The following is a 21816-nucleotide window of genomic DNA, read 5'->3' on the forward strand; positions in this document are numbered from 1 at the left end:
TGCGTTTCACAGAACCAAGATATGCTGTTGTTGTAATATTGGTTACAGTAACAGGATAGTTTTGTGTTTGTTTGGTGTTCATTTCAAATATCAGTCTCTCCACTTGACCACTGTACTTATTGGGTCCAAGTGTTCAAGACAGTGTCTCTGTACGAACAGATACGAACAGATCACAGAACAACTCTTTTTAAATGTGACACGCTTACAATATGGTGTTGTAAAAAAATGCACGTAAAGTTTTACATAGCTTTATTTATACATTGTGTACTTGTCACACTGACTATAACATGTTTTGTGTTTGGTGTCCATCTCAAATATCAGTCTCTCCCCTTGACCACTTGTCTACTTATTATTCAAAAGCTTTACTTGCATTTTTACAACACTATATTGTAAGCATGTCACATCTGTTAATCAAAAGCGACACCGTTCTCTTTTGATTAACAGATGTGACATGCTTACAATATAGTGTTGTAAAAATGCAAGTAAAGTTTTTACATAGCTTTATTTATACATTTTGTACTTGTAACACTTTGCGCTTTAAAATAAACGTATAAATTTCTGTTCCGTAGTCCCTATGAATAACAATTTAATTGGCTTTTCTATTTAAGTGATAAGAAGAAGCTGCATACGTTATACACATACCCATCTCTGTACCAATAAATGTGCAACACTTTACATTGTACACAAATGATATGTGTTATTTACATGTGTTACGTTACTAATTAAATTAACATAAACTGCAAAGTTTAAGGACTTCTCACAGTTTTAGAGGATGTGAGTTCCTGAAAATGCTCCAAAAGCTGTTTTAGAGATTTAGTGTATGTTAAATACACTTTGAGTATAGACATGATTAATACAACAGATATGATTGTTTTCTAATTTTATTTCCAAGCTATTTGAATTTCTGGCATCTTTGGGTGAAACAGTGCCTGAGTTTTTTCAAATACACTTTCTCAAATCTTTCCTCTCCCAGATTTGGCTGGAAAAATGTATGTGCGAGAACAGTTAATGAAATATTTTGTTTGTGTCTTTTTTTATTGAACCAGTTCTGAACTAAAAACAGAAATATACAAGATTTTGGCATATCGTAGTCTTAAAACCTCTAGAATAGGTTATGCTGCGTTCAAAAACCAGATGAAGTATTATGTTATGCAAACATTGGACAACCTTTTGATATTTGTAAGGTTTTGGACACAGCCAGTGTTGAAAGAAAAATGGTGAAATAACCCATCAGTCATTGAGGTCATCCCAATATTTATTGAGTTCACATACAATTATATCCAATAGTTTGGTGTCAGGAATATTACAATACACTGCTTTCTGACAAAAACACTGACTGGTAATGATAAATAATGATAAACCACAAACACAACATCAGTTCATCTATACAGACAAAAAACACAACATAGGTGAAAGATTAAATAAGTCTGTGTGAATCTTTATAGTTTCAGATGCCATTCAGGATGTTTCCTTAAGCAACATTCTTGATCATTTGGCAATAAATACGCCTGGTTTCTGGTCTTACACAGAGGAAATACTGTCACACAGTTGGTAAACACTTTAAGGTGGATATTTTCAAACACCTTGACATTAATGATGGATCTGTTCGTATTTATCAAAAAATAACAAAAGTATTTTAAAAGGAAAGTATTGTATTGAAAAAAATCTATGTACTAGTGGGAACCAGAATATCACATTTTATTCCTGACAGATGATAGCAAAAGGCAAATTGCCTCTTCACCTAGCATCTTCCCCCACCCTCACCCCAGTCAACCCATGACCCCCCACCCGAGAACAGTGCAGTTTATCTGACATGCAACTCCCTGCCCTAATGGTGCCATTGGGCCCGCGCGGGGCCAGGGATGCCCTGCATGGGCGCGATTATGATTTCACCACCTGCTTCTTCTTCTGGAACTTTCTGAATTGTGATTGGATGGCGACGGCTGCCTTCTCCGTCTCGGGGGCGCCCATGTCGATGTCAAAGTCCTCAGCTGGGACGTCCTTCTTAGAGGGGTCTGTGGGAACGACACATTGTGTATTGGATCGATATTATGCACTGCAGTTCTGTTGCAGATCTGCAGTCAGGCTCGACTCTGCTTTTTTTCATGGTTGATCAGGTTTGACCATTACATAGATCTTTGTACTGTGCAGTAGCTGTACGACATGAAAAGATACACACTCTTAAAAATAAAGGGTTTTTAGTGGCATCAGTCGTTTTATGAAGAACCTTTAACATCCATGAAAATTTTCAATTGCACAAAAGGTTCTTTATAGTGGAATATTTGGTTCCTTAGATTATTAAAATGTTCTTTACACTTTTAGATCTTTTAAGAATTGTTCACTGAAAGGTTATTTGGGGAGCCAAAAATGGTTCTTTTATGGAATTGCTACAAAAAGTCCCTACAAAAAGAGATACTTTTAAGTGTATTCACTCGTATATTTGCATTTTTAGAAAATACCTTTGAAAATTAAATTTTGTTCCTCACACAAAGCTGCTGTGATCTTCAACTTTATTTTGAAAAAACGCATAAAAGTAATGAAAACACTTTACAGTAAGGCAACACTTTACTTAAAGCGTTTATGTATAATGCATTATAAAAGGTTATTAAAGGGTGTAAATTAATGCATTATAATGATTTATAATATGCGTTGTAATGCATTATATTTTGTTGTCATAGATAATTATAACCAAATTTAAAATGCATAATGTAACAATGACAAGTATATAATATATTGACAGTGGTTACAATTATTCATTAGATTGTACAATTTTATAATGCATTATACATAAAGGCTTAAAGTGAAGTGTTACCAAAAATACTTGTACAACATTTATTGAACTTAGTTATTTCTACATTTACTAATGCATTATTAAAATGAAAAGCTTTATCTGTTGATATTGTTAATAGTCCTGACCTAACATGAACCAACAATGAATAGTTGTATTTATTAACTAACGTTAACAAAGATTATTAAATACTAAAACAAATGTCTCAAATGTGACCCTGGACCACAAAACCATAAGGGTCATAAGGGTCGATTTTTAAAAATTTAGATTTATACATCATCTGAAAGCTGAATAAATAAGCTTTCCATTGATGTGTGGTTTGTTAGGAGAGGCCGAGATACAACTATTTGAAAATCTGGAATCCTGAGAGGTAGTTCACTCAGAAATGCAAATTACCCTATGATTTACTGACCCTCAATTCATCCCAGGTGTATATGATTTTCTTGTTTCAGACGAATACAATCAGAGTTATATATATATAAAAAAAAAAATTAATGGCAATGAGTAGTGGTTGAGATTTTATAGCAAAATAAAGTGCATCCATCTATCATAAAAAGTACTCCACACAGCTCCGGGGCCTTAATAATGACCTTCTGAAGTGGAAGCGAAGCGTTTGTATAAGAAAAATATCCATATTTAAAACTTTATAAAGCCATCCTAGGTGTATATGCTGCTCGGACATGTTTTGATATAACTCCGACTGTATTTGTCTGAAAGAAGAAAGTCATATACACCTAGGATGGCTTGAGGGTGAGTAAATCATGGGGTAATTTTCATTTTTGGAACTATCCTTTTACGTTAATGTTAGTTCATGCGTTAAAAGTGTTTAAGTGTTTCCAACAGTACTTAAATTTCAAATTTTTCATTCATGTGATAAAAACAACATGATGATGATGAAGTGTTACAATAACGTAAGAAAAAGTCATTTAAAACATGAGGCTGATAAATTTTTGTGAGATCTATTTCTTTAATTGCACACTTTATTAAAAGACTGTTTCTTTACTAATCTACACTTACCTTCAAACATAAAATCATATTGCATATTCTACAAATATTGCACTGTGTAAGAGAGAAGGAGAAGTACTGAAAACTTGCAAAAGACTCTGTCATGACTTTATCCAGATAATAAAATGCACAATTCCACTGTGGAGTAGTGAATTATACCTTGTCCACCTGAGGGTTTGATGTTTCCAACTGGTCCGGATTCTTGTCTCTATAAACAAACAAAAAAGAACAGAGATAAATGTCTGTGGATATATTCAGAAGAAATCTAGCCAATGAATGATGAGAGTTTTCGGTCTCATTAGCTGATCAAAATTTAGTGCTTCATATCCTGAATTAATAACTCTGTGTGTACAATGAATTTCAAACACTTCAGAAGAGCTTTGATGCTCTGACGCTAAAGCAATCTTCCTCGGTGTGTGTGTGTGCCGCTCGTTTTCTGCTGATGGCATTCTGTATGGATCTGGTTACAGTGGAAAGCGTGTCATTATATGCAGAGGGATTATTCCACACACACATACACATACACACACACACACACTGGCACAATTTAATCATATTAGTCTCTCTCTCTCTTTTCCTCTGTCTCCTTCTACCTCAATCAATCCTCTTGTGTTCAGTTCTATCTTTGTCTTACAGGCTCTGATAAACGTGTGGAATTTACATAAGAATGTTTGGCAGGGGAAAATCTGTGAACGCTTCACGTTGCCCAAATACAAAATGCTCGGTTATTGCTTTGCATTTAGGACCCGATGCAAACAAGTCATCCTGCTGGATGGTGTAGCGTATAGTTTTGTGGCTGTTGTGAGGATGGTGAAGGGCGCTGCTGCATAAATTACAGTCATTTGAAATGTCATACGGCGTAGAGAGTTGAACGCATATGCACTCGGTGCTACATTGCATGATTAAAGCTTGAGAAATTAAATAGTTGCTGAAATGTGAGCCCAAATTCGCAATCAGGCAAGTCAAGTTGGTTCAAATCAGCTGCACAATATTAAACAGGAAAATAAGAGAATAAATGTTCGAATTTCAGACAAAATTCTGCTGTAAAGCAGCTTTAACAAGACAATAGTGTCATTGTCTGGCTCAAGCCAGTTCAATGTTGGTTCAGTTCAGTTCAATAACAGTAAATTTCAATTATGAAACAAATATTTAGCAGCAGCTCTACAGAAGACAATAGTGTTGTTATTCAGCTTGAGTCAGTTCAATGTTGATTCAGGAGGAAACATTAGAAAGTTCTGTAAAAAAAGAAAAACAATACAGGTATTCAGAATGATTTGATGCAGAAAAATATGCACATACTGGACATTTATTTGTGCATTAATCTTTCCATTTAAGTTAGTATTGTTATAAAGACATTTAAAAATATATATATGTATAATTTAACAAAACTCTAAATATAATCTTTAGCAAATTTCAAAATGAAAATCCCTTTTTCATATTCTACATTATAGTGTTATAATAGAAGACAAATAATCAGAATATATGGCTGTTTTTTAATTGCATTGTTTAAAAAAAGATAATCAGATTTAGTTTTACATGAAAATGCTACACTGGAAAAAAATACTATTTTGAAGTAGTATTTTCTTTTAAAGCATACTCCAATAATTATTTTGGGTCCAGATGGTGTAGTTGTAGTGTAATTTTCCAAGGAATTACTCACCATGCTAACTGTCTGCACAAACCATTGCATAATGTGATGCATTCCCAGCCAATAAGAAAATTTGAATGTTTCATGTACAGTTACATTGAGCACAATTTTGGACCAGTCGGATTTTACTATGGGCGGGGCCATCCAGTTTAACACCACAGATCTAGAAAAGCTGCTGACAAAGTGTCCTGTGACTCGTTGGTCGTGACTGGTAAGAATAAAAATCACTTATCGTGGTGTAAAGGTCAGGATGAATTAATGTATGCCAGGGCAGTTTATTCTGCTCCAGCACTTCCCATTTTCAAACATATTTCTAACCGCTCTGTAGGTACAAACCCGCAGTGAGACCCCCGCCCCGCTTCAGTTTCTGCTTGAAAAGGAGTGAAATGAGGGAAATCTCCTCACTGCAGAGGAACGCTCTCCTGTTTCTAATCCTGTTTATGTGAGGAAACTCTGGAGTGAGGAGCAGAGGGAGACATTTTCTGGCAGAATCAATATCAGCAGGGTTACATCCCTCCGTTCTGACAGTCTCAAACCACACAGACTCAGAGCTAATGCCATTAAACTTGGATTATTACATTGGGCTCCGGGGAGGCACAAACAAACACATTAATTGGAGTGAAGTGACAGTCAGCGGTGTGTCATGTGAAGATGCGAGTCGGAGTGTGGTCAAATAAGGGCGAGAGAGAGATTTTATTCAATTTATTTAGCTAATCAGATGGACATCTGTGCATAGCCACTTTAAAGCACGTCAGTTCACCTGGCGCCCATCTATCTATGTAGGCAAAGATTTACTTTATTTACAAAAATCTGTTACTCAAAATTATGCTCTGATCAGTGTTATTTTAGTATTATTTATATACTGTTACAGTATTTAAATGTAATTTTATTTTCAGTTTACATTGTAATTTTAGTTTTAGTAATTTTATGTACTTATGTTTTTATTAAATATTTCTATATAGGGATCCGATGCATCTATATTTGCTTTTAATAAAAATTTTAGTACTTGTATTAAAAGGGATGGTTCATCCAAAAATGAAAATTCTGTCATTAATTACTCACCCTCATGTCGTTCCAGACCCGTAAGTCCTTTGTTCATCTTTGGAACACAAAAAAAAGAAATTTTGGATGAAATCCGAGAGCTCTCTGATCCTCCATAGACAACAACGCAACTGAAATGTTCCAAGACCCAGAAATGTAGTAAGGACATCTTTAAAATAGTTCATGTGACATCAGTGGTTCAACCGTAATTTTACAAAACTACGAGAATACTTTTTGTGCGCAAAAAAAACTAAAATAACGACTAACCATTTTTCTCCCCCACACGCTGTCTGCCGCCATTATCAAGAGTACCGAAGATAAACAAAGGTCTTACGGTTTTGGAATGACATGAGGGTGAGTAATTCATGATAGAATTTAGATTTTTGGTTGAACTATCCCTTTAAAATGAACTATTTCAGTGAGTTGCCAAGGCAACATTTCTAAAGTTTTATATAATTTTAGCTTGATTTCCGATTCAGAAAATTATATTTAATAGTTTTATTTTTAGTTTATTTTAACAATAACAACACTGGCATAATATTCAATATCATAGTTAAAATCGATTTGAAATGTTTTCACATTAACACATTTTGCTGTTTTCAAGTTATGACTACATTAATTCTGAATGTTCTCCAAATGTTCAAAATGTTCCTGGTTATGCGAAGGTTAAAGGAACATTACAATTTATAATTTTGCAAACATTATGGGAATGTTACTATTGAATGTTCTCTGAGCGTTCAAAACGCGTTCTAAAGCATTTTTAAATGTTTCAAAAATGGTTTTCCTGGTTATGCGAACGTTAAAATTGAGTAGCATTATCATTTTGAAAACATTGTGGGGGTGTTACTTTTAAACATTTGGAAAAAAGTAGTAACATTTGAAAAATGTCAGATAAACATCCAACTAAAACCTTGAATAATGTATAAATAATGTTTTGTTTGAACATTTCGAGAACATTATTAAAGGCCACATAACATTGAGTAAAAGTTCTATTAACATTACTGGAAGAACATTTGTTCATAACTTTGAAAGAACCTTTCCAGAACGTTAGCCAAAGTTCTAAGAACATTCCCTATTAGCTGGCACTGTCAGGCTCACCTCTGCAGTCCAACAATGCAAACGACAATCTTAGTTATCCGAAAGAAAAGCAGGGACACAAAATCACATTAATGAGAGAATGACTGCAGGAAATAATTAGTTAATGCATAAACACCGGCTCCATTTGGAAGCGGTGAGCAGAGAGAAGCCGTTTTGGATGAAGCGTTTTCACCCTCCTCGTTCTCTCTCTTTCTCTACCACCATATGCCTCCCCCATATTGTGTGTTCATTATGAACAATGATGATTGCAATCATAAACTTCATTAGCTGCAGTGAAGAAAGGATTGGTAATGAAACCCATGTGTACATCACGGGGCAATTAAAATTTTAGGAGAACAGGATGTTTGCTGCTTCTCAGTGGACAAATTTGCTCGGACCCAAAGGGCTGCAGCGGATGAGAATTACGCCATGTAAAAATATGAATAAAAACCCTTTTACTTAGCATTTAATGTCAGGGGTGGAAAATAAATCTAATGTCAAACATGACTCAGGTGTCAGACTCAGACGTCTGCAGAGCCAAGCTTTGCAGTGAATTGAACCTGATGCCACAGAGATGCCCTGAGCTCAGCACACCAGTGCCCTTCAGAGCTGCGCTTGGCACTGCCACTCGACGCTGCGACAACATCCCTCTCCTCGCAGTTTGAGCATGCACTGCTGCGACGCTAATGAAGAACCTAATTTATTTCCACTCACTCTGACAGCTGGATTCACTAATTAATAGAAATGCGTTTTAAACCCCATTTACAGACAACCATTGAACCGAATGCTGACAGCTTCCTCCTCAAAGCTGATTTATGGACATTCTTCTGGTTTCCAAAAAGGTTTTTTTTCAACCAACAGTTAGTACCAATCATGCAGCTGATAGCTGTGTCTACAAAAATGTGAATCAAAAACTTTCCAGTGAAGATTCGCACTCAAAAAAGGAGCAAATTTCACTTCCAAATTCTTGTTGTGTTAAACATCTGAGGAATTTACCAAAAAAATACTGTATTCCGTCTTTTTTATTCGAAGCCATTTGGAGAGCTATTTTAGATTCATTTGGCAGCTCGAGATCTTGGAAAGGCTTCCATGCTGTTCTCAACATCTATTAAGAATTTAAGGGAGAAACACACAACTAGGACACAGACAGCTAAAGCGGAGGGGGGTCCGATGCGTCATATTTGAAGGCTAACAGATGCTCGACTGAATGTAGGAAACAGGCTGGAGTATGGGAACTCATACGGTGGCTTTTATTTGAGTGCTTCACCACCAGAAAACACTGCAGGACGTAAATACTGAACTGAATTCCATAAATGATTATCTCCAAGCAGATCTCGCTGCTGGAACGGATCGCAACTTATTTTTGGCACAGAAATGTATTGTATTCTACAGCATTCATATTAACTGCAGTTAAAAATCTTTAATAAATGTGTAAAAGATGGCTTGCCACTAATTGCTAATGGTTAAATAAGGATTTTTGGCACATAAACTTGTTTTATTTAACAGTATTCATAATCAAATTCAGTCAAAGAGTGAAAAAGAAGGCATGCAGCATTGCTAATTGCATTTATTAACAGCTAACTACTTAAATTAAACAAAATTCTATTGGACAAACAAAATGTATATATTAAATGACAATTTTGCATCTCGATCCAATCTCGTAATTTATCATTTTATCGGTCCCCTACACTGTAAAAAAAATTATTGTGATTTTAACGGTAAAATACTGTAAAAATACCTGTTAAATGATTAACTGTAAGTTTCCTTTCTATATACGGTGAATAACTGTAATCTAAGCTTTGTTTTTGAGAAAGTAGTCTCAGAATTGACACTCATAGACTGTGTCAGAAACCACAACCTAAACCCTCAGCCACTAGTTCTACAAGGTACGTTGACGAACTATTATGAAGGAATTTGGCTTTGGCTGTAAATTTTGTTTCTCTGCTCTTTTTTCTCTTTCCTTCTGTGATTTTACTTGATAACAGCAGGTGTTCATCACTAAAGCTCAATCCTCATTTAATTAGTCACTTCATTCTCTCATTAACTTCAGTGTTACTTCAACACTCTTTAGTGTGGACATATAAGTGCTCTTTAAAACCGAGGATTTTGCTGTGGGATTAAAGGGGTTAAATATGTGAGATGAAAAAAAAAAACATACACAAACGTAATTTTAACAGAAATACACTGTAAATAAAAAAACAACTGGTAACCAAAGCTGCCGATATTTCACCGTAAAATCAAGAGAGAATAAAAACACTAAAAAAAATACAAAATACTGTAAAACCTAACAGTCACCTTCCTGTTGTGTTTTGTGGGTCACCATTGTGCTGGAGAGTAGAGCCTGTGCTTAAGTCAAGGACAGACAGAGAACCACTGCATGTTGTTTTATTTAAAGGCAGTAACTGTTGCATTACTGATGCAGTGAGAATCTCTTTGCTCATTTTAATCATACATGTTTGTGTGCTCCTGTTATCTAAGAGAGTTGAGCTGATGCTTTTAATGACTTTGCATAAATCAGTAGGTTTTTCTTCATGTACTTAAGCAAAATAGTTCTCAATACCCTTATGCTCAGTTTACTTAAACATTATAAATATTAGTTTATAAACAAAAGGCAGTTGGACAGTTTAAGTGCAGTCGGTTTCTGCAATTAAAATGAGTTAACTGAAAAATTTGTATATTAACATTGTATCAGTTAATGAAATACGTTTTTTCACTGTAAATTTAAACAGTTCTGTAAATCCAAAAATGTTGCTACTGTATTTTTCACGGTAAAATTCTGCCGGTATTTTACCGTAAATTTAACAGATTTTTTTTTACAGTGTAGTGAACATAATAAAGAAAGCAATAAAGTTTTTTAAATAAATATATTATTATATAAATTTACATATACAAATGCATTATTTGTTATAAACAATACAATTTAAAATATATTATAAATCTACTTGTATACATTAAAAAATTGTTATATATATATATATATATATTCACTGTAAAAAAAAACTTAATTTTCTAAAATTGAAAAATGTATATTACATTTAATGAATATTGGTGTGTGTGTGTGTGTGTGTGTGTATATATATAATTATTAAATTAATAATTATGTTAATTTAATTATAGTGTATATAATAATAGATTTAAATCCATTTTTTATTTAAATAAATTATTTGCCTGATAAAATGGAGTGCAGTATACATTTTATCTGATTCCCATAAATAATCCTAGGATTTCAATTATAGAAAATATTTTTTTTATTTAGCTTTATATTTTCTGAAGAAAAATATGAATGCTTTGGATGTAGCAGATGATGGTGCTAATTGGTTGCTAAGGTATTGTTGAGTGTGTTTTAGCAGCGTGATATGCAGTTTCTAGAGTGTTTTGAGTGGTTGTTTGGCATGTTTCTAGGTGGTTGCTAGGGTGATTAGGGCACTCCCCAGGTGAACATTTTACTATATATTCCTATCTGTTATTTTGACTAGATGTACATATATCAGTTTCCATGCCAATTTACTACAAACTTTCTGAAAGGTCAGTTATTCTTGTTCTAGAGCAAATATGCATATTGATATGAACTCTTATATCAGGGCATTTCACTCTGGTGTCTTCTGAGCTCTGTTTACGACTCAACTAAAATAATATGCTGCTCAATGCAGAAAAGTTTGTTTGATTTACAATATTATCTCCAGGAATCGCACTAGCGCTGAGGCAAAACACTGTTCCAGAAATCTGCGCCTCTGTTTTATTCTTCAACAAGCCTTATGAATAAACATTACGATGGGGAAAACAGAACGAGAGCACAAAATCAGGGGAAAACACTGGGAAAACAGAGAAAGACAGGTGAATAGCTAATCACACTTGAGGAAACGAGTACAAATGATTGGCAGCTGCTTTTATTGGCCGTCTTGTTACATGTACATCCTGTTTCATAGGCTTACTTCCTTTTCCACCATCCTGCACATGAATTTTGCGATAATGGAATCTTTTTTTCCTGCTGAGATAATCCAAGCAAGACTAATGACGGTGACTACATGGACTCCTCATCAAATATTTAGCGACATTAGCGGTGGCAGCAGCCTGCCTTCAGGCACCTCCCACCACGCGCCTCACTTTCCCCGCATAAGAGGAGGACACCACTGCAGGGGTATTTCCTTCTGCCCTGACACGTGCCCCCACCCTTCACGCAGCACACTTCTATGGCAGGACGATTCTACCACCCGGCAGAACAAGTCAGAAAAATAAAGCACACCCCATTCGCCCCATCCGCCATTTTATGAGAAATGTCAAAACGTAGAGCACCAGTACAAAATTTGTTAATATCACGCCACAGGAATTTAACCCACCAGTCACTACGTGCCTCCTCAGTACTACAAAAAATATTTGTCTTAAAAAATAAAATAAAATAAATTCTGAATTCAGTTTAATTAACATGACAAGGTTACATACGTTCTTTTTTGTTTTGTCTTTGTCTTTGTTTGTTTGTTTTTTAATATATAGTTTATCATTAAACATTGCAGAAGACATTTATCACCAAAATGTTTCAGGTATACAGAATATTATTTTCAATACTTAATATTGTATGTAATATATTAGATATATAAATATATTAGATATTTTATATAGTATTTCATGTAAAGTCATGTGAAGAAGTTAGGACACCCTATTGAATTCCATGAATTTCCATATAAAGACATCATAATAAAATATCTTGTCCTTGTCAGGTCTTAAAATTTGGAAAATAAAACCTCAGATGAACAACAACACATGACATATTGCACCATGTCATTATTTATTTAACAAAAATAAAGCCAATATGGAAAAGCCATGTGTGACAAAGTTAGGACACCCTTACTGTTAACATAGGAATTAAGAGGGTAAGTAGCAGTCAGACACTGCTAATCAAATGCCTTTGACTAAATGATCATCAGCAAGTGTGAGCACCTCTATAAAAGCAGAAGTTTTGGCAGTTTGCTGGTCTGGAGCCTTCAGGTGTGTTAACACGATGCCAAAGAGGCAATACATTAGAGACCTTAGAGAAGCAATTATTGCTGCCATTAATCTGGGAATAGTAATCCAAACAAATTGAAGTCCATCATTCCACAGTGATGAAGATAATTCACAAGTGGAAGACATTCAAAACGGACACCAATCCTTCCAGGAGTGGACATCGCAGCAAATTCAGATCATGTAACGCTCAGAGAAATGGCAGACAACCCAAGAGCTTCACTGCAGACTCTACAGGCCTCAGTTAACATGTTAAATAATAAAGTTCATGACAGTACAATTATATATGAGACAAGTATGGCATGTTTGGAAGGCTTGCCAGAAGCTTCTATCTACCTCACAGTCACTGAGTTGAACATGAACTCCTCTGTATACCAAAGTATTCTAGAGAGTCAAATATGAGGACATCCGTCTGACAGCTAAAGTTAGAGAAGCAACATAAACTGGAGCAACATTGTAAAGAAGACTGGGCCAAAATTCATCCAGAATGATGTGAGAGACTGATAAAGTCATACAGAATGATTGACTGAATCATAGGGTGTCCTAACGTTGTTACACATGGCGTTTCCATTTTGGCTTATATTTTGTTAATTAATTAATAACAGGGTGTGATATGTCACATCACGTGATGTTGTTCATCTGAGGTTTTATTTTAAACCTATTATAAGACCTGCCAAGGACCAGATAATTTTTTAAAAGTCGCTAGATGTGTCGCTATGCTTTTTTTATTTTGGAAAAAGTCACTAAATATAGTTGGAAAAACTGCATCTAGGCAAGGGTCAAACAGAAAATGTGCGCTGCATTAATCGTGCGTTAATAAAATTAGTGCCGTTAAAATGAATTTGCGTTCATGCGTTATTAACGCATTAAATTTGACAGCCCTAATTTTAATACAATTATATTACAATGATTTAAGCAATTATAACAATAATTCGTTACATGTATATAGCACTTTTCTAGACACTCAAAGCGCTGTACATTGTAAGGGGGGGAGGTCTCCTCAACCACCACCAATGTGCAGCATCCACCTGGATGATGCGACGGCAGCCATATTGTGCCAGAACGCCCACCACACACCAGCTTATTGGTGGAGAGTGATGCAGCCAATCAGTACACTGTAAAAAACTTAAAAGTTTTTGTTTTCTCATCTTATTTTTGTAGGAGATTTTTGAGTTCTCTCAACTTTTTGTTGTATAAACTTAAAACAACAAGTTGAGAAAACTCAAAAATCTGCTTAAGCTAGTTTCCTTAAACGTTTAAGTTCTCTCAACTTTTTTACAGCATTGTAAAAAAATAAAAAATTAAAAAGTTTAAGTTTAAGACAACCAGCTTCAGCTGATTTTGGAAGTTGATACAACAAAAAGTTGAGAAAACTCTGAAATTTCCTGAAAAATAAGTTGAGAAAACGCAAAAATCTGCTGAAGCTGGTTGCCTTAAACTTTTAAATTTGCTCAACTTTTTTTTTTTTTTTTTACAGTGTAGATATGGGGATGGTTAGGAAGCCACGATGGTCAGAGGTCAATGGGCGAATTTGGCCAGGATGCCAGGGTAACACCCCTGCTCTTTTTCAAAGGACATCCTGGGATTTTTAATGACCACAGAAAGTCAGGGCCTCAGTTTAACGTCTCATCCGAAGGATGGTGCTTTTTGACAGTATAGTATTTTAATTAAATTATTTTAAAAACTATATCATTTTCAAAAAGTATATATATTTTGTCATCATACTCAAAATACCAGACATCCAAATTCTATTGATATCCACTGTTCAGTGTGCAGGGAGCAGTGAACACTGTGTAGAAACCAGAGTGCACCTTTGAGTGCAACTTGAGCCAGACACTAGTAGTGTGCGGTAAAATCTTCTTCATAGACTCTTTAATGGTCAATTTTTTTCTCTCTATCCACATCTAATCCTCCTCTTGCCCTAATATGCCTTCTTTCATTCGTTCATCCCTCTTTCTATCCTGTTCAGTGACATTTCCCTTTCAGAGCAGCTGCAGGGATTACTGCTCAAGCGGTGAGGCTGGGCAGAGAGCTGCAGTCGGACTCTCTCTGGCAGTTTAGAGGGATTACCGGGGATCCGAGCGGAATCTGTGCGTGTTGTCAGAATGATTATGGTTTGAGAGGATGGTGAATCACAAACATTACTGTGATAAACAGCAGACACATTACTGTGGACGTAATTCATCACACAGCGGATGCAGGTGATGCATCAGACATTATGAAGCAGGCGCAGAGATTGAGGGAGCATTTCATTAGCTTTAAAGTGGAACGGATCACATCCGATGCTTTACAATTTGACATGTTGGGAGATATTTATACAGCCTATCATGTAACGGGCCCTAAAGCCAGGTGCACGTCATACAGGTTTTTTTGTTTGTTTTTTTTGGAATGGCTGATTTTTTTCACTTTTGCATCAAATCAAATACTTATTTAAACAAGACAATCTGGCATAAGAAATACTGACATTATACAGGATATATTTTCTGAAAACAAGTTTTAACCTATCTGTCATATGTGATATGCAATCATCTAAAGCCTATAAATTATCACCATGATCAAAATTTGAAAGACCAGGTTGAAATGTGAGCATCAAATTTAGGCTTTTGAGGAATGTTTTTTTTTTTTTTGTCTTTCAATCATCATTGTATTGCATTGCATTATAAGATATTTATATGTATTTTGTGTATATAGTCTGTTACACTGCTACGAGGTAGTGTTATTTCTGTATCATTGAGATACTATTATAGTTTTTATTCATATTTTGAATCATTTTGTATTTTTATATTTTCCATTTTAATTTTAAGCATTTATTTTGATACATCAGTATAGTGTATGTCTATAATTTTTATTTCAGTGTTAGTTTTAGTTCATTTAATTTACATCAAGTACAGCAACTAGCTGAAATAAGTTATATAATGGTTTTAATTTAGTTTTAGTTTTATCTATAATAACGCTGATATAAATTTCTCATTGATTTGCATTACAAGCTATAAGAATTTCATCTCACCTTTTGGCCATATAAATATAAGCAACTGTACCAAATTGCATATTTATGTTCAGTTTGAGCCTATGAATAAAAATTTGGTGTTTTTTCCCACTTTGAGTATGAGATCCATATTCTCCTATATCATATGAGCGATTAAACACTGATAAATCAAATATTATACTCAACAAACAGATGCCAACATTTTTGCCAATATTTTAATATTTTGACTAAAGGCTCAAAAAACAGTTAATTTTTTTTCTTATAAGTCAGATTTTACAGGGTTAATATCTTGCAATTTTGCTTCTCAAGATTTCCTTTTTAAGAATGTTTAAATGTTATTTTTAAACAGATTTCAGTCATTTGCAAAAGGCATTGTCAACTGGCCAACGTTACAGCCCGTCTGGTGATTGAGTAGTTTTGTAGACAGTTGTCTTAAGATCTGGTCTTGTCTTCTGGTGTCAGCAACTAGATCAAATTTGCATGTGAGCGTCTGTCTCAGAATTGCTGTATGCTCAAATTTGTCCATAACTGTCCTCCAAGGGTGGATCTAATTCACTTACAAACGCCTTTAATCTGCAGATCGGGGGTTCAAAAAGGTGAGACGGACACAGTCAGTCTGCCAACCATCCTTTCTTATGCCAGTATTTCAACATTGCCGCTTTCCATGAATCAATAACCCTTCAGACCCCAAGCCTCTTCTGAAGAGCAAGCGGCACAAATCCCTTTCTGCCGATAATGGCTCCAGGTTCTGACAGGCGGTTCAATACTGTGTACACATTGCTGATACATCAGGGAAACAAGTGCAGTGCTGAGTTGCAGGAGAGTTTGCTCTGGAGTCTGCTCAGGGCAACTGACCAAGGAAATAAACAGTAAATCTGCTCCTGTGCAATGCGGGATCTGAGATCTAGTGCCGCGCCGTCAGATGTTTAATGCAGCAAGAGGAAGATGAAGACATAAACGAGCAGGAAGAACAGAACCGTGTGCCCCGGACCGCCGTGTGCAGCGCTTTTTGGGGGGTCGTTATGCGTGTGCAGTCTGGTTCCCCCATGCACACAGTCGAGTGCGCATTTCCTCTTTATCCGTGTGGAAGATGCAGAAGCGCTGGGCCGTAATGTATAAAAATCAATTGTCAGGCCTGATTACATCCAGTGTTTGCACCTCGAGGGCCATAAGTTACTTTTGATCTCCGTCAAGTTCATAGCTGCGTTCACCACAGCACATGGAGCTGCTCGGTTCAGATGTAGCTCCAAATAGATCAAGCGCATTTAGGTTTACAAGGGTAACCTAGTTATTTTGCATATGGTAACCCTCATTCTGCAAAACGTCTTCCAACGTTATTTTGAGCCCTGCAGCAACTCTACTGCTACCACAACACCAATATCAGAATCGCCTTTCATTCTAAATAATGACACTGATGTACTTTTACCAGCCATGAAATAGCAACATGGCCTAATGAGCTAAGACTGTATTTTACACAGTATCACAAAAGTAATAATAAAAAGTTGTACAATCTGTGATGACTTCAACTTTAAAATCGCACTATAGGGTCATATCGTACAATCTAACCAGAAACAATCATAAATGCAATGCAATGCAAAAATATATAAAAAATAAATAAATGTATTCTACACAAGTATTTAATTGTATGAACTTAAGAAATTGAAATAAATTGGACAACAGCTATTTGAAGTGCAAACCACTGTAAAATGTATATGCACGTTTCTTGTGCATATACAAAACAAATGTTTGTTTTATATACATAGCTTATTATATTTATTTAAAAGCTTTCATTTTTATTTTGTATTTAGAATTTTTTTAATTTGTAGGCAAATTAAAATTTAAATATAAACTTTATCATAAAATTATATATATTAAGATGTAAGCGAAACTATTTATAAAAAATACTATATAAAAAAATCTGATAAATACATTTTTTATCTTTGAATGTGCTGAGAAATATTTTTTAAAGTTAACATTTTAACTTTGAGCGCACAAAACAAGAAAACTACATTTCCCATGATTCTCAGCAGCAGTTTGCTTTTTTCTTTTTTTTTTGCATTAGCACAAAGAATGCTTCACTTCTCAGTAAGATAAAATAATAGAAAACATATGAAATTACTTCTCATTCAATTTATTTGACTAAAACCACTTGAGTACACTTCACACTGCAATTATGACTTCTGATCCACACGCAAGAACTTCCCAGGAGCACTTGAAGACGGCCTTTATACCAGATGTCAAAAGCGGACCCTTATTATGGTTCAGATCCAAATCCACCCTGTGTTACATAATCCTACACAGCAACAAAAGTCATCTACAAATCCGCTTAATATCTCCGTGTGGGGAGCAGTTCAATCTCTGGTCTGTCCACCAAATCTAGACCTTTTGGATGTAGTTCCATACTCGCATTCTGTAGCTTTATTTACAGATTTGCTAACCACACAGCTGTAGCTTTTCTGGGAATAATGGGAAGGCAAAGAGAAAAAGTGATTTATCCACTCTCAAATGTTGGAAAGACCAATCAGTCCATACCAACATTAGTGGAGGTCATCGCTAATTGTGCTTAATCCTGATCTCTTTGTCTGATCTCATCAGTCTGTGCGGTGTATTTTCACTGCATATTTATTAAATCCCTGTTTAAACAATGACTCTGATATCTAAGCAGGTAAATGTGTCACAGAGCCCATTTCAGGCATAAGAGATTACACTACAAAACATAACAAATCCTAACGCTCCCCCTCAAATTCAGACAGACTCTTGTAAACCGGACAGCTGTTTTGTTTTGCAGTCTTTTTTTTATTTACTCACCCTCATGCTATTTAAAAGCTGTTTCCAACTTGAAACTTGGCTACCAAACCCCAAAATGAGTAAATGTATTGTAAAGGTGGTTCATATTCTATGTGCATAGTAATGAAACAATTTAATATTTTAAATGATTAAATGAAATAGATTTAAAAAATTTAATAAATAATGCAAGATCCATTCTTTCCCTTCCTTGAGTAGCTATGCTTATGTCTTTTTTTCCTTAAATAATTAAAAGTAATTTTACACAAATTTTACAGTAATGATGAATGGCTATATTGACACATTTTGTCCCCAGAAATGTATTTATCAGTATCATTCATAGTACTTAATTAGTTAATTTGGAGATTCAATGTGAAAATGTTTGATTGCAAATTTGTTTTGCAATGTTTTGCAAAGCGTGAAGTAAATAAAGGCAGAGTTTAACTTTTCAGGTTAGGTAATCCTTTAAGAATAAAATACCAGCTATTGTGTTATATTGTTTTGAGTCCATAATGAGCACCCAGGATTCTGCCCACCTGCGTTTTCCCTCGTTCCCACCCATATCTCTGGAATTCCAGCAATATTCCTGGACATGCAAACACTTCAGCCAGTCTAAATTTGCAAGAGACCGTGAACATCTTTCTTTTGGCTCTTAAGTGAGAAGAACGTAGCTGGAACAGGTCAAGGGAAGATCTTGAATTATTCAAGAGTGTTGTATGAAGTCCATACTCCACTAGCACCTGCATGGAGGAGTTCCCAGCTTATCCTGCTCTAGCTAGCATTTTCTGGATTCCATGTGCTTCCTCTGTTCATTTAACTGACAGATATGCTAGAATGGGCCAGCAGATTTGTTTGAAGATGTGCAGTAGCCTACACCTCACGCCTTATTGAGCTCTTTTAGCAAATACTACGTTCAGGCATGTTTTTAATCGAGACTAAAATCATTTACATAACATTCCTACATTTCCTGCTCCTGCTATGAGGGAAGCTCCTCATCATGCTGCAGTGGGTCGGCGCGTACTATGCACAAACGCACGCGCGCGCTTCGGGCATTTCGAGCGCGTGCAAGGCAGTAGACGATGGTAAGTCCGAATCATTTCTGGAATCGGTTCTTTCGAACAAACAAATCCCTGGCACGCGTTGGTTCTAAAACGTTCCAGTTGTTTGTCATTTCATGTCTAATAGTTAAGTTTATTGCAGCCACGAGTCAGCTCATTAAAAAACAAGAACACATTTAGAATCTGAATATAATTAGCATTTAATACAATAGCAAAAGGTATTCTTACTTATATCGTTGTAGACCTTGTTTATTAAAATAATTTTCTTCAGTAAAACGAACTCTTTTTATTAAACTGTCATAATCTATTTTATTTATTTATTTATTTTTTAACATTGCTGCTTAGGCTACTTTTTGTCATATCGGTTCAATGAGGATTTTAGGTTGTGGGGATACGAGTGGGAAATTACAGGGGAATAAAAACAAACAAACAAACAGATGATTCTCGGTTTATGAGTGAGCTTGTAATACACATGATTACGATTCGGACACAAAGAAACGATTCTCTGTTTAATGAATCAGTGCGTTGCTGAATCGAAAACAACTCAGACCGATTCAGTTCGTTTTTAGAATGAATCGTTTTGACTTGTTCTGTAAACCAGTTCAATGTATTAAAAAGGTCCGAACAAAATAGCCTCCTAAACTGCTGTGTTTAAGATTTAGACTCAGCCTAATTTAAAGATAAATCCCAAAAAGATCAGCCAGAAAAAGAGTCCAGACAGCTAGGCGAAAAATGCGTAAAAACTGTGGTGGCTCCATGTGCACATAGTAAGTAAAATCTAAAACGAATTCTAAATACATATTCATATTTTGTATGCAAACATTATCAAAAGCATTTGGTGCATCAAAATACTACAAATTCGACTAATTCGAAAGATCATGAGAGCAAATTTACAAGCCTCGTATCATCAATAAACATCACAGTGTCATCCCAGGTTAGTTTTGAGTCTTAACTGTCATTTGTTGCATCATTAATCAAAGCGTGGATAATGCTGATTCGACTATCTGCCTGCGCGCGCAGATGCAACAGAACAATATTCCCAATCCGTCGCGCTCTTCTAAGCTTTATTAAGCATGTTGTTCTGATAAATGGGTGCCATTTCAGTTTTTAAAACGATTTTTTGCGGTTGTTGTGAAGAAAGCATGCGCTCAAACTCCGCAAACGGGGAAATATTAGACTGCAATCAAAGGAAGTTCAAGGCATTGCCTTAATGTAGTATTTTCAGGTCTCCCCAACACTGAAAGAGAATTTCCTCCTAGGGAAACCCCATTAGCTCGTTACAGTAGAGTGATGCATCGTGCACCGAGGGTTATAGTAGCCTATATGAGGAAAGCTCACCTCACTCATGCTGGATGATGAGTATGATGATGAAGGGTTGATTCGGCAGAAGAGCAGCAGTGATGCAGTCCTTCAGTCCGCGCGCTGCGTGGGTTTGTGCGCCTGCTGGAGTTTTATACTTGGAGCTCCAACTCCCTTTCATGTCATCACGTTTGCACTAAACCAATGGAAAACTGGTTAAAGTGATGTCACCACTTTAATCTTCTGAATAATCACTTAAGCGCACAGTTGCAGCCTTTATGATTCCTATAGAAATGTACAGCATGATAAATAACATATGTTGATGCATAGGAATTCAACTTTAATGCATTGAACATATAGCTGCATATTTCTATCAAAATATTTAATTTTATGCACATTTTAATGCACTTAACGCACCTTCATTGCATTGAAATAATGTGTATAATCTATAATGTGTGAATATATATAATGTGTGTGTGCATGTATGTGTTGAGAGTTAAAGGATAAAAAAAATAGTAGTCCTTAAAAAAAAAAAAAAAAAAATAAGACATTGGAAAGTCCCCACCATGATAGCACTCTGATACTACTCTGAAGAATAAATAATTATAATAAATAAATAATTAATAGTACTAATAATGATATAAATAAAATAATAGTAATAATTAAAATATGTATACAATACATTTACGTATACAACCAAGTAACTATCCCCACTAAATGTATTCAGTTTGCATTACAATTTGCAGAAATTAGACTTATTTAAGGTATTCCCTCGGTGCAGATCCGGCATCTCCCTCCTAGAGTCAGCATGCAGCCCTCGACTCACATAGATTCAGATGAACGCCAGTGCAAAAGCTTCACTGCAGCAGTGGTTCTTGGCATAAGTGAAGTTTGGATAAATGTAATCTTTAAAACAGCAGCAGGGAGAACGACCTAGAGCCAACCCTGTTGAAGAGAACTGTCCTTAATAAGCGGATATCTTAATAAATCATTTGTGTATTAGCATATGCATTGATTGTGCATGTGCAATGGAGGGGGGAAACGTGCAGTTTTCTCCTTCGCTGCAGCATGTGAGCTTGGGGAGAGTTCCTGTTTGCATGCTGCCACCCACAAACTAATACAATTTCAAACT

At 35.4% G+C, this 21816-nt stretch overlaps 1 protein-coding gene across 1 annotated transcript; it reads right to left on the bottom strand.

Annotated features, from left to right (window-relative positions):
• Positions 1-1239: 1239 nt before the first annotated feature.
• On the bottom strand, positions 1240-20820 carry LOC306864576 (calmodulin regulator protein PCP4-like). Its single transcript, XM_079408672.1, has 3 exons — positions 20724-20820; positions 3953-4001; positions 1240-2015 (listed from the first exon to the last, which is right to left on the bottom strand). The coding sequence occupies exons 1-3, from the start codon at positions 20730-20732 to the stop codon at positions 1882-1884; spliced, it is 192 nt and encodes a 63-aa protein (XP_079264798.1). The 5' UTR covers positions 20733-20820; the 3' UTR covers positions 1240-1881.
• Positions 20821-21816: the final 996 nt, after the last annotated feature.

This window comes from Barbus barbus (genome assembly GCF_936440315.1).
Source record: "Barbus barbus genome assembly, chromosome: 45".
NCBI lineage: Eukaryota > Metazoa > Chordata > Actinopteri > Cypriniformes > Cyprinidae > Barbus > Barbus barbus.